The sequence below is a fragment of the Hyperolius riggenbachi genome, chromosome 8 (assembly GCF_040937935.1).
Source record: "Hyperolius riggenbachi isolate aHypRig1 chromosome 8, aHypRig1.pri, whole genome shotgun sequence".
NCBI lineage: Eukaryota > Metazoa > Chordata > Amphibia > Anura > Hyperoliidae > Hyperolius > Hyperolius riggenbachi.
This window is the reverse complement of record NC_090653.1, coordinates 299,545,901-299,560,120: the sequence shown is the minus strand read 5'-3', so window position 1 is coordinate 299,560,120 and position 14,220 is coordinate 299,545,901. Positions and strand designations below refer to the sequence as shown.

The 14,220-nt window shown below is 41.4% G+C and overlaps 1 protein-coding gene across 1 annotated transcript in view; it reads right to left on the bottom strand.

Moving 5' to 3' along the window:
* REXO4 (REX4 homolog, 3'-5' exonuclease) overlaps positions 1–8,947 on the bottom strand; it is a 29,925-nt gene extending 20,978 nt beyond the window's left edge. Inside the window, exons 1-2 of the mRNA XM_068249234.1 lie at positions 8,860–8,947; positions 3,938–4,178 (exon numbers count right to left, since the gene is read on the bottom strand). Coding sequence (XP_068105335.1) covers positions 3,938–4,147 — 210 coding nt within the window. The 5' untranslated portion in view covers positions 4,148–4,178; positions 8,860–8,947. The remainder of the gene's footprint in view (positions 1–3,937; positions 4,179–8,859) is intronic.
* Between the last annotated feature and the right edge of the window lie 5,273 nt (positions 8,948–14,220).

Genomic DNA, 14,220 nt, shown 5'->3' with positions numbered 1-14,220 from the left:
AGTATGCAAATTGCCTGTGGTAGTGTACAGTTACAGTGATGTCATCTGGCTGCGCCTGTGTATGTAATGTCTGCCTGTGTTTTCCAGCCTGTCATTTTCAGCTTTTGTGTGATTTATGGTGGTGGTGTATGGGCAGCTGACAGATCTCTCTTTTATCAGATTCGATAAGAGAGAGATTTGTCTCATGGTCAAATCTGACCATACATGCTAGGTGTATGTCTACCATTAGACACAAAACACAGACATACTGTAAACCCACTTATGCTAAGTAGTGTACACATCACAATACACACCACACAGACAATTTACTAATAGCTGAACAGCTGAAAGGTGGGGGACAAGTTTTTCTCCTAATTATCTTCCCTTATCAACAGCCATGCTGTTCGACAGAAAGTACACACAGTCACCCTCCAATTCCTTTTCCCTTTGCCGCAGTATACAATTCAGCCTTATGCTGGGCATACACGGGTCGATCCGGCGGACGATTAGCCGCCGGATCGACCGCTGCCGCGTCCCCACGTGGATCGATTCCCGCTCGTCCCCGCCGGCGCTTCCTATCCCCGTGGTGATCGGACACGTCGGATATTATCAATCGAGCCATCAGGCTCGATTGATAATCCTCCCCTCGACGCCGTGTATGCCCAGCATTAGACCCTGAGGGAATCCTGAAGGCAGCACTGCAGGCAAACTAACCTTTTGGATTCTCCACACAGTCCAATTTTGATTGTATGTAAAATCGATACAATCTGCGATTTCATATAGAGACCAGGTCACTACCACCAATCCGCAATTAAGCGTGCAAATATACTAACTCTAGCTAATTCCTGTAGAAAGAAGGGTTAATTCGCAACCTTTCTAGCGATAGCAAAACTAACAATAGTAATATCAAAACGGTTATGGTAACGTTTTCACAGGAAACATGAACTCTTTGCAGAGATTTCTGTCCTGGTCAGACTCTATTTCTAATCTTCCACGGACCCTACACAAGCTTGCAGATCAGGCGTTTCTGAGTCTTCTGACTGGATTAGATGCTTGGTTGTTTGAGATGCAGATGTGTGATTCAGACACTACTGCAGCCAGAGAGATCAGCAGGATAGCCAGGCAACTGGTATTGTTTAGAAAGGAAATCCTCCATATTCCTCTCACTTCAGACGTACTGGTTTGTGGCACATAAGAACACACTTATGTGCCACACTTTGCAGAAACGCTGGCGTTGCGGAAAACGCATCATGTTTGCCACTAATGCAAGTCAATGGGCTGCATAAAAAAAATGCATATACAAAAACTGCACATGTGTTATGAAACATGTTTTTAAAAATACTGGTTTCGCTGCATAATTTTCAAAAATGCGTCCAAAACGCACATAATGGAAGTCAATTGTAACGCAATGTGTTGCGTTTTGTATGCGTCCTCCTGTTCCCCCCACACCCGTCTGACCACTGTCACAAAAACAGCTATTTCAACTCAGTCTGAGCTGCAGATAGTCTCGGCGAGGTGGCGAGCTGCGTGTGCATCCACTCCAGAGTCTGGGGCCAGTCTGCCTAAGTGCTGGGAGTCCATGCACCAACAGGGGAAATCACTGTCTAGTCTCCCTGATGACAGACATACCTCTGTCTGGCTGTCAGATCCACAGGCAGCAGCGTTCTCTATAATGGCACATGAAACACAGGCTGCTCAGTGCTCACACTACACAGATTTACAGAATTTGCAGTAGAGGTTGAACAATCTAAAGGCTCATATCCACCAGAAGATTTTCGCAATGAAACATTTATCGACAAACGACCATTTGCACAGTATTGTGTAACATAAATTAAAGAAAGGTATTAGACGATTTTCAAGGATAGCAGATTACCTGTGATAATTATTCATTTTGAACCATCATGACAGATCCCATCGTGGACGGTCATTTCAATGCACATCGACCCCCCCCCCCCCACGATAATTACCGCAATCATTTAAAGTCATGTTCTCACCCGTCGTTTGTTCCCGCGGTTCCTGAATTGCAGAAGATGGATCAGGTAACAATCATTCCTCAATTCTTTTGTCACTGCGTTTTCCCTGATCCATCTTCCAAAATCTTGTGGTGGGTATTCAGCTTTACAGCCCAGGGGCTGTAAGCTTGTTCAACCTCTGCTGCAAATCCCCCAAAGCTCTGCAGTGTAAGCACTGAGCAGCCAGTTTTTCATGTGCCATTATAGAGAACGCTGCTGCCTGTGGATCTGACAGCCAGACAGTGATGGTACTCCCAGCACACAGGCAGACCAGCCTCGGACTCTGGAGTAGATGCACATGCAGCTCACAATCGCCACCTTGGAATAGTGATATTCCTGGTCAGCATTCCCAGTAGGAAGGGGTAGTGAGTACATGGTGTGATGAAAAATATTGCCACCTATAACATTTTGTAACTTGCCGTATAGCGCATGGGCGCTGAATAACTGAGCATGCGCACCTTCTTTCATTCATCCCGGGTGTAAGATTCTGCAACCGCCAGTGCAGTCTCCGGTACATCTACCCCCAAGCTGCGGCGGGTAGAAAAGAGGTTAGAGACGCAGCCGCCAGGGAAAAAAGGGATAGGGAGTGGAAGGGACAAATCCTACCCTGGCACTGCAGTGAGACAACTGAGGGACAGGACTGCACTTATGAAAGTCATGGACGCACAAACTTACCGGGGCAACACTGCTGTCCACAAATAAAGAAAAGTGCATGTGCATCGGAGGAAGTTTAGAAATGTAGTAATGTGAGGTAACTATGCATACCTATGGGGAAGCAGTAAGAAAGAGGATCTGCAGCAGCTTCTGCATGCTTCTATGTACAGAGAGCTGCTAAGAATAATTCTCTCCCTCTTATTAGGACACCTCGAGTGGAGGAGCTGCAGGCAGAAAACTGTATGACCTCCCAACCCCCTCCTCCCTGACAAACTTTACAACAGCTTGTTCAGGAAGACAGCAGCACCAGGAGGGGGGCAGACTGACAGAGATCAGAGGATGAGTGACCTCTATATAGAAAGTATTCACCTGCAGGAAGGTGAGAAGCAGACAGCCGTCTGACGTTCCTCTCCTCTACTCAGTCTACTCTGCCCTCACGCCTCCCTTCCAACGATGTCTTGCCTCTCTCCCCTTCTCACTACTTCTCTGCTCTGGCCCCCTTTCTCCCCCATCGCTGCTATCTCCCGATCTCTCTGTTTGTCAAAGTCCTGAGTTCAGACCAGGCGCTGTCTGATGAGTCATTTGTAAGGGCCTTTTTCCACTAGCCTGCGATTTGCGATTTGCTGCTGATCGCAAATCGCAAGGTACATTAAACTAATGGAAACTGCAGCAGCAATTTCCATTAGTGCGATCCGATTGCGATGCGATTTTGGTCAAAGCGCAATCGTCGTCCTGCCGCGTTTTGTATGCGATTGAGCTGGACTATAATGAGTATAGTAGCTCAATCGCAATCGCATGGTGGAAATTGAAACGCGATTGCGATCGCGATCGGAATCGCAATCGCATTTCATAGTGGAAAAGAGCCCTTAACAGCAGGAACTCTCGCGAGCACTTCATACACACACACACACACACACACACACACACACACACAAGAAGCTCTCCCAGTGTTCTTTGAGCTTGCCGGACAGATGCCGACAGGATAAGTCACAGGGGGGTGGGGTTTGTTAAAAGATTAATCTAATAAATGTTATTTACATGTTTTTAATAATACATTGTACACTTTTTCACTATGTTTTTTAACAAGGATTCATATGGTATGTTTTAATATTGAGAGTTCAGTTCCTCTTTAAACAGAGCACATTAGAACAGGCATAGGAACTTATAGGATAGAAGAAATAATGCTCAAAATTTTGTTACAGAATCTCTTTAAGAGAATGGGGAATATCACGTTAAAATGTGTGGAATTATACAGAGACATAAAACACTTCTGCATATCAGAGGTAACTTACGGCCTGCAGAGCCCTCCAGTTGGAAGAGAACTCTTCCGGTTTGTTAGGCGGAGCCAGCAGCAGGGAAACCTTATTCTCGGCTGGATTTGTGGCAATTTTTGGATGATTCTTCCAAAATTTCTTCTTCTTCTGTTTTTTAGTTTGTTTGAGTTGCTTTTTCTTTTTTACTCCAGAAGGCGGCTTGTCTGTCTTCACTGACATTTTCCCCATCTCTGTGCTTTCCCCAGCGACAGATCAACGTCTGGAAGTAAAATAAGGACCACGAAGTTATATATACATTCTGTTACAGTTGGGCAGTCAGTGACATGACTATGTACTCTGTAATGTGCTGCAGGAGGTGTCACTGCTATATAAATACATAATAATAATATGGTAGGGCATTACACTATGACTATGGTAGGATTAGAGTGTGAGCTCCTCTGAGGACAGTCAGTGACATGACTATGTACTCTGTAATGTGCTGCAGGAGATGTCAGTGCTATATAAATACATAATAATAATATGGTAGGACATTACACTATGACTATGGTAGGATTAGAGTGTGAGCTCCTCTGAGAACAGTCAGTGACATGACTATGTACTCTGTAATGTGCTGCAGGAGATGTCAGTGCTATATAAATACATAATAATAATATGGCAGGACATTAGACTATGGCTAGGGTAGGGATTAGAGTGTGAGCTCCTCTGAGGACAGTCAGTGACATGACTATGTACTCTGTAATGTGCTGCAGGAGATGTCAGTGCTATATAAATACATAATAATAATATGGTAGGACATTACACTATGACTATGGTAGGGATTAGAGTGTGAGCTCCTCTGAGGACAGTCAGTGACATGACTATGTACTCTGTAATGTGCTGCAGAAGATGTCAGTGCTATATAAATACATAATAATAATATGGTAGGACATTACACTATGACTATGGTAGGATTAGAGTGTGAGCTCCTCTGAGAACAGTCAGTGACATGACTATGTACTCTGTAATGTGCTGCAGGAGATGTCAGTGCTATATAAATACATAATAATAATATGGTAGGACATTAGACTATGGCTAGGGTAGGGATTAGAGTGTGAGCTCCTCTGAGGACAGTCAGTGACATGACTATGTACTCTGTAATGTGCTGCAGGAGATGTCAGTGCTATATAAATACATAATAATAATATGGTAGGACATTAGACTATGGCTAGGGTAGGGATTAGAGTGTGAGCTCCTCTGAGGACAGTCAGTGACATGACTATGTACTCTGTAATGTGCTGCAGGAGATGTCAGTGCTATATAAATACATAATAATAATATGGTAGGACATTAGACTATGGCTAGGGTAGGGATTAGAGTGTGAGCTCCTCTGAGGACAGTCAGTGACATGACTATGTGCTCTGTACAGTGCTGCAGGAGATGTCAGTGCTATATAAATACATAATAATAATATGGTAGGACATTAGACTATGGCTAGGGTAGGGATTAGAGTGTGAGCTCCTCTGAGGACAGTCAGTGACATGACTATGTACTCTGTAATGTGCTGCAGGAGATGTCAGTGCTATATAAATACATAATAATAATATGGTAGGACATTAGACTATGGCTAGGGTAGGGATTAGATTGTGAGCTCCTCTGAGGACAGTCAGTGACATGACTATGTACTCTGTAATGTGCTGCAGAAGATGTCAGTGCTATATAAATACATAATAATATGGTAGGACATTAGGCTATAACTATGGTAGGGATTAGATTGTGAGCTCCTCTGAGGAGAGTCAGTGACATGACTATGTGCTCTGTAATGTGCTGCAGGAGATGTCACTGCTATATAAATACATAATAATAATAATAATATGGTAGGACATTAGACTATGACTATGGTAGGATTAGAGTGTGAGCTCCTCTGAGGACAGTCAGTGACATGACTATGTACTCTGTAATGTGCTGCAGAAGATGTCAGTGCTATATAAATACATAATAATAATATGGTAGGACATTAGACTATGACTATGGCAGGATTAGATTGTGAGCTCCTCTGAGGACATGACTATGTACTCTGTAATGTGCTGCAGGAGATGTCAGTGCTATATAAATACATAATAATAATATGGTAGGACTTTACACTATGACTGTGGTAGGATTAGAGTGTGAGCTCCTCTGAGGACAGTTAGTAACATGACTATGTACTCTGTAATATGCTGCAGGAGATGTCAGTGCTATATAAATACATAATAATAATATGGTAGGACATTAGACTATGACTATGGTAGGATTAGAGTGTGAGCTCCTCTGAGGAGCGTCAGTGACATGACTATGTACTCTGTAATGTGCTGCAGAAGGTGTCAGTGCTATATAAATACATAATAATAATATGGTAGGACATTAGACTATGACTATGGTAGGATTAGAGTGTGAGCTCCTCTGAGGACAGTCAGTAACATGACTATGTACTCTGTAATGTGCTGCAGGAGATGTCAGTGCTATATAAATACATAATAATAATATGGTAGGACATTAGACTATGACTATGGTAGGATTAGAGTGTGAGCTCCTCTGAGGGCAGTCAGTGACATGACTATGTACTCTGTAATGTGCTGCAGAAGATGTCAGTGCTATATAAATACGTATAATAATATGGTAGGACATTAGACTATGACTATGGTAGGATTAGACTGTGAGCTCCTCTGAGGACAGTCAGTGACATGACTATGTACTCTGTAATGTGCTGCAGGAGATGTCAGAGCTATATAAATACATAATAATATGGTAGGATGTTAGACTATGACTATGGTAGGATTAGATTGTGAGCTCCTTTGGGGACAGTCAGTGACAGGACTATGTGCTCTGTAAAGTGCTGCGGAAGGTGTCAGTGCTATATAAATACATAATAATAATATGGTAGGACACTAGACTGACTATGGTAGGATTAGAGTGTGAGCTCCTCTGAGGACAGTCAGTGACATGACTATGTACTCTGGAAAGTGCTGCAGGAGATGTCAGTGCTATATAAATACATAATAATAATATGGTAGGACGTTAGACTATGACTATGGTAGGATTAGATTGTGAGCTCCTTTGGGGACAGTCAGTGACATGACTATGTACTCTGTACAGTGCTGCAGAAGATGTTAGTGCTATATAAATACATAATAATAATATGGTAGGACATTAGACTATGACTATGGTGGGATTAGATTGTGAGCTCCTCTGGGGACAGTCAGTGACATGACTATGTACTCTGTAATGTGCTGCAGAAGATGTCAGTGCTATATAAATACATAATAATAATATGGGAGGACATTAGACTATGACTATGGTGGGATTAGATTGTGAGCTCCTCTGAGGACAGTCGGTGACATGACTATGTACTCTGTAGTGTGCTGCAGAAGATGTCAGTGCTATATAAATACATAATAATAATATGGGAGGACATTAGACTATGACTATGGTGGGATTAGATTGTGAGCTCCTCTGAGGACAGTCGGTGACATGACTATGTACTCTGTAATGTGCTGCAGGAGATGCCAGTGCTATATAAATACATAATAATAATATGGGAGGACATTAGACTATGACTATGGTGGGATTAGATTGTGAGCTCCTCTGAGGACAGTCGGTGACATGACTATGTACTCTGTAGTGTGCTGCAGAAGATGTCAGTGCTATATAAATACATAATAATAATATGGGAGGACATTAGACTATGACTATGGTAGGATTAGAGTGTGAGCTCCTCTGAGGACAGTCAGTGACATGACTATGTACTCTGTAATGTGCTGCAGGAGATGTCAGTGCTATATAAATACATAATAATAATATGGTAGGACATTACACTATGACTATGGTAGGATTAGATTGTGAGCTCCTCTGAGGACAGTCAGTGACATGACTATGTACTCTGTAATGTGCTGCAGAAGATGTCAGTGCTATATAAATACATAATAATAATATGGGAGGACATTAGACTATGACTATGGTGGGATTAGATTGTGAGCTCCTCTGAGGACAGTCGGTGACATGACTATATACTCTGTACAGTGCTGTAGAAAATGTCAGTGCTATATAAATACATAATAATTACCATATGTAGTAGGACAGAGTGTAGGCTGAACTTACAATAATGAATTAACTTTTCAGTATGTTTACAAGATGTTAGAAGAAACTCCAGCTCACTTACTAATGGGAAGGGGCATTACAGCTGCATAACATATATTATATATGTATGGTAAGGATGACCATAACAGTGTAAAACCGTGCTAGAAATTTGGGCGCACCATGCGCTGCCATAGGATACAGCTGCGCTCAGACAGTAACTTGGGTGCCGCCAAAAGACGGAGCCCAAATTACTTTAAAAACAGCGCAATTCAGCCGCCAGCAAGAGTTGGCAGCATAATTAGATCTTTCCTCCGAGTCCACGGCAGCCTGGAGGGGGAATAGGAATTAATGCAGGCACAGGGTGAACAGTTTTTCAGCTTCACCCTGCGCCCAAATATCCCAGCCCCATTTTTGTATGTACAGAAGGATGACCACATTGGGATGGGGACAGGCAGTGAGTAAAGGAGGCAGTGAGTAAAGGAGGCAGTGAGTAAAGGAGGCAGTGAGTAAAGGAGGCAGTGAGCGGAGGAGGCAGTGAGTGGAGGAGGCAGTGAGGAGTAGAATCTTTCTGTCTGGGATCTGCACATTATATGGGGGTCTCTCTGGGGACAGAGGGTGGGAGAGGCAGATATATGACAGCAGGAAGGAGAGCCCTGCACACAACAGCTATAAAATCCCATCTAATCTGCATAGAAATAAAGCCCAGAATAAAGAGAACAGGTCACAGAACAGAGCAGCCACCACACAGCAGACAATGTAACAAGTGAGAGGCCACAAAGTATCAACTCTCACAATGTAACAATTATGAGGGGTGACACAGCAGCTTCCCTCCCTTCCCTCCATCATACCTGTGCAGCCAGGAGCTCCTCACATGGGACCAGCTGCTTCCATCACACATGCTGCATCCACACCGGAAACCGCTGCCAAACATCCTCCGTGCGGAACACAGCCCAGCGCTTGAGTTCCGGGCAGACGCTGCATGCGGGCGCCCCCTGCTGGGGAGAGCGGGAACTGCAGCCAGCAGAATGTACAGTATGCAGCATAACTCATCCAAGCAGCACAAATCACCGGCAGAAGTCCCAGTGCAGAAAAGCAACCAGGCTGTGGGCTCTGCTGTGCAGACTGGGGGACTCCTCCAAGGTTTATATACTTTCATTTATTGTATTTTAGCATTTAATACAGAGTTTATGGTATGTATATAGAGTAGAGTGTGCTATAATACTGTATTAGCCTTTGCTTCATAATGAGTATCAACCAGGAAGCACACACTCTACATTATTATTATTCTCACACTCTAATCCTACCATAGTCATAGTCTAATGTCCTCCCATATTATTATTATGTATTTATATAGCACTGACATCTCCTGCAGCACATTACAGAGTATAGTCATGTCACTGACTGTCCTCAGAGGAGCTCACACTCTAATCCTACCATAGTCCTAGTCTAATGTCCTACCATATTATTATTATGTATTTATATAGCACTGTCATCTTCTGCAGCACATTACAGAGTGCATAGTCATGTCACTGACTGTCCTCAGAGGAGCTCACACTCTAATCCTACCATAGTCCTAGTCTAATGTCCTACCATATTATTATTATGTATTTATATAGCACTGTCATCTTCTGCAGCACATTACACAGTACATAGCCATGTCACTGACTGTCCTCAGAGGAGCTCACACTCTAATCCTACCATAGTCATAGCCTAATGTCCTACCATATTATTATTATGTATTTATATAGCACTGTCATCTTCTGCAGCACATTACAGAGTACATAGTCATGTCACTGACTGTCCTCAGAGGAGCTCACACTCTAATCCTACCATAGTCATAGTCTAATGCCCTACCATATTATTATTATGTATTTATATAGCACTGACACCTTCTGCAGCACATTACAGAGTACATAGTCATGTCACTGACTGTCCTCAGAGGAGCTCACAATCTAATCCCACCATAGTCATAGTATAATGTCCTACCATATTATTATTATGTATTTATATAGCACTGACATCTCCTGCACCACATTACAGAGTACATAGTCATGTCACTGACTGTCCTCAGAGGAGCTCACACTCTAATCCTACCATAGTCATAGTCTAATGCCCTACCATATTATTATTATGTATTTATATAGCACTGACACCTTCTGCAGCACATTACAGAGTACATAGTCATGTCACTGACTGTCCTCAGAGGAGCTCACACTCTAATCCTACCATAGTCATAGTGTATTGTCCTACCATATCATTATTATGTATATATATACCAGTGACATCTTCTGCAGCACTGTACAGAGTACATAGTCATGTCACTGACTGTCCTCAGAGGAGCTCACACTCTAATCCTACCATAGTCATAGTCTAATGTCCTACCATATTATTATTATGTATTTATATAGCACTGAGATCTCCTGCAGCACTGTACAGAGTACATGGTCATGTCACTGACTGTCCTCAGAGGAGCTCACAGTCTAATCCTATCATAGTCATAGTCTAATGTCCTACCATATTATTATTATGTATTTATATAGCACTGACATCTTCTGCAGCACATTACAGAGTACATAATCATGTCACTGACTGTCCTCAGAGGAGCTCACAATCTAATCCTACCATAGTCATAGTGTAATGTCCTACCATATTATTGTTATGTATTTATATAGCACTGACATCTTCTGCAGCACATTACAGAGTACATAGTCATGTCACTGACTGTCCTCAGAGGAGCTCACAATCTAATCCCACCATAGTCATAGTATAATGTCCTACCATATTATTATTATGTATTTATATAGCACTGACATCTTCTGCAGCACATTACAGAGTACATAGTCATGTCACTGACTGTCCTCAGAGGAGCTCACAATCTAATCCTACCATAGTCATAGTCTAATGTCCTACCATATTATTATTATGTATTTATATAGCACTGACATCTTCTGCAGCACATCACAGAGTACATAGTCATGTCACTGACTGTCCTCAGAGGAGCTCACACTCTAATCCTACCATAGTCATAGTGTAATGTCGTACCATATTATTATTATGTATTTATATAACACTGACATATTCTGCAGCACTGTACAGAGTACATAGTCATGTCACTGACTGTCCTTAGAGGAGCTCACACTCTAATCCCACCATAGTCATAGTCTAGTGTCCTACTATATTATTATTATGTATTTATATAGCACTGACATCTCATGCAGCACATTACAGAGTACATAGTCATGTCACTGACTGTCCTCAGAGGAGCTCACACTCTAATCCTACCATAGTCATAGTCTAATGTCCTACCATATTATTATTATGTATTTATATAGCACTGACATCTCCTGCAGAACTTTACAGAGTACATAGTCATGTCCCTGACTGTCCTCAGAGGAGCTCACAATCTAATCCTACCATAGTCATAGTCTAATGTCCTACCATATTATTATTATGTATTTATATAGCACTGACATATTCTGCAGCACATTACAGAGTACATAGTCATGTCACTGACTGTCCTCAGGGGAGCTCACACTCTAATCCTACCATATTCATAGTCTAATGTCCTACCATATTATTATTATGTATTTATATAGCACTGTCATCTTCTGCAGCACATTACAGAGTACATAGTCATGTCACTGACTGTTCTCAGAGGAGCTCACAATCTAATCCTACCATAGTCATAGTGTAATGTCCTACCATATTATTATTATGTATTTATATAGCACTGACATCTCCTGCAGCACATTACAGAGTACATAGTCATGTCACTGACTGTCCTCAGAGGAGCTCACACTCTAATCCTACCATAGTCATAGTGTAATGTCGTACCATATTATTATTATGTATTTATATAACACTGACATATTCTGCAGCACTGTACAGAGTACATAGTCATGTCACTGACTGTCCTTAGAGGAGCTCACACTCTAATCCCACCATAGTCATAGTCTAGTGTCCTACTATATTATTATTATGTATTTATATAGCACTGACATCTCATGCAGCACATTACAGAGTACATAGTCATGTCACTGACTGTCCTCAGAGGAGCTCACACTCTAATCCTACCATAGTCATAGTCTAATGTCCTACCATATTATTATTATGTATTTATATAGCACTGACATCTCCTGCAGAACTTTACAGAGTACATAGTCATGTCCCTGACTGTCCTCAGAGGAGCTCACAATCTAATCCTACCATAGTCATAGTCTAATGTCCTACCATATTATTATTATGTATTTATATAGCACTGACATATTCTGCAGCACATTACAGAGTACATAGTCATGTCACTGACTGTCCTCAGGGGAGCTCACACTCTAATCCTACCATATTCATAGTCTAATGTCCTACCATATTATTATTATGTATTTATATAGCACTGACATCTTCTGCAGCACATTACAGAGTACATAGTCATGTCACTGACTGTTCTCAGAGGAGCTCGCAATCTAATCCTACCATAGTCATAGTGTAATGTCCTACCATATTAGTATTATGTATTTATATAGCACTGACATCTCCTGCAGCACATTACAGAGTACATAGTCATGTCACTGACTGTCCTCAGAGGAGCTCACAATCTAATCCTACCATAGTCATAGTCTAATGTCCTACTATATTATTATTATGTATTTATATAGCACTGACATCTGCAGCACATTACAGAGTACATAGTCATGTCACTGACTGTCCTCAGAGGAGCTCACAATCTAATCCTACCATAGTCATAGTCTAATGTCCTACTATATTATTATTATGTATTTATATAGCACTGACATCTGCAGCACATTACAGAGTACATAGCCATGTCACTGACTGTCCTCAGAGGAGCTCACAATCTAATCCTACCATAGTCATAGTCTAATGTCCTACTATATTATTATTATGTATTTATATAGCACTGACATCTGCAGCACATTACAGAGTACATAGTCATGTCACTGACTGTCCTCAGAGGAGCTCACAATCTAATCCTACCATAGTCATAGTCTAATGTCCTACTATATTATTATTATGTATTTATATAGCACTGACATCTGCAGCACATTACAGAGTACATAGTCATGTCACTGACTGTCCTCAGAGGAGCTCACAATCTAATCCTACCATAGTCATAGTCTAATGTCCTACTATATTATTATTATGTATTTATATAGCACTGACATCTGCAGCACATTACAGAGTACATAGCCATGTCACTGACTGTCCTCAGAGGAGCTCACAATCTAATCCTACCATAGTCATAGTCTAATGTCCTACTATATTATTATTATGTATTTATATAGCACTGACATCTGCAGCACATTACAGAGTACATAGTCATGTCACTGACTGTCCTCAGAGGAGCTCACAATCTAATCCTACCATAGTCATAGTCTAATGTCCTACTATATTATTATTATGTATTTATATAGCACTGACATCTGCAGCACATTACAGAGTACATAGTCATGTCACTGACTGTCCTCAGAGGAGCTCACACTCTAATCCTATCATAGTCATAGTCTAATGTCCTCCCATATTATTATTATGGATTTATATAGCACTGACATCTTCTGCAGCACATTACAGAGTACATAGTCATGTCACTGACTGTCCTCAGAGGAGCTCACACTCTAATCCTACCATAGTCATAGTCTAATGTCCTACCATATTATTATTATGTATTTATATAGCACTGACATCTTCTGCAGCACATTACAGAGTACATAGTCATGTCACTGACTGTTCTCAGAGGAGCGCACAATCTAATCCTACCATAGTCATAGTCTAATGTCCTACCATATTATTATTATGTATTTATATAGCACTGACATCTTCTACAGCACATTACAGAGTGCATAGTCATGTCACTGACTGTCCTCAGAGGAGCTCACAATCTAATCCCTACCATAGTCATAGTCTAATGTCCTACCATATTATTATTATGTATTTATATAGCACTGACATCTCCTGCAGCACATTACAGAGTACATAGTCATGTTACTGACTGTCCTCAGAGGAGCTCACAATCTAATCCTACCATAGTCATAGTGTAATGTCCTACCATATTATTATTATGTATTTATATAGCACTGACATCTTCTGCAGCACATTACAGAATACATAGTCATGTCACTGACTGTCCTCAGAGGAGCTCACACTCTAATCCTACCATAGTCATAGTGTAATGTCCTACCATATTATTATTATGTATT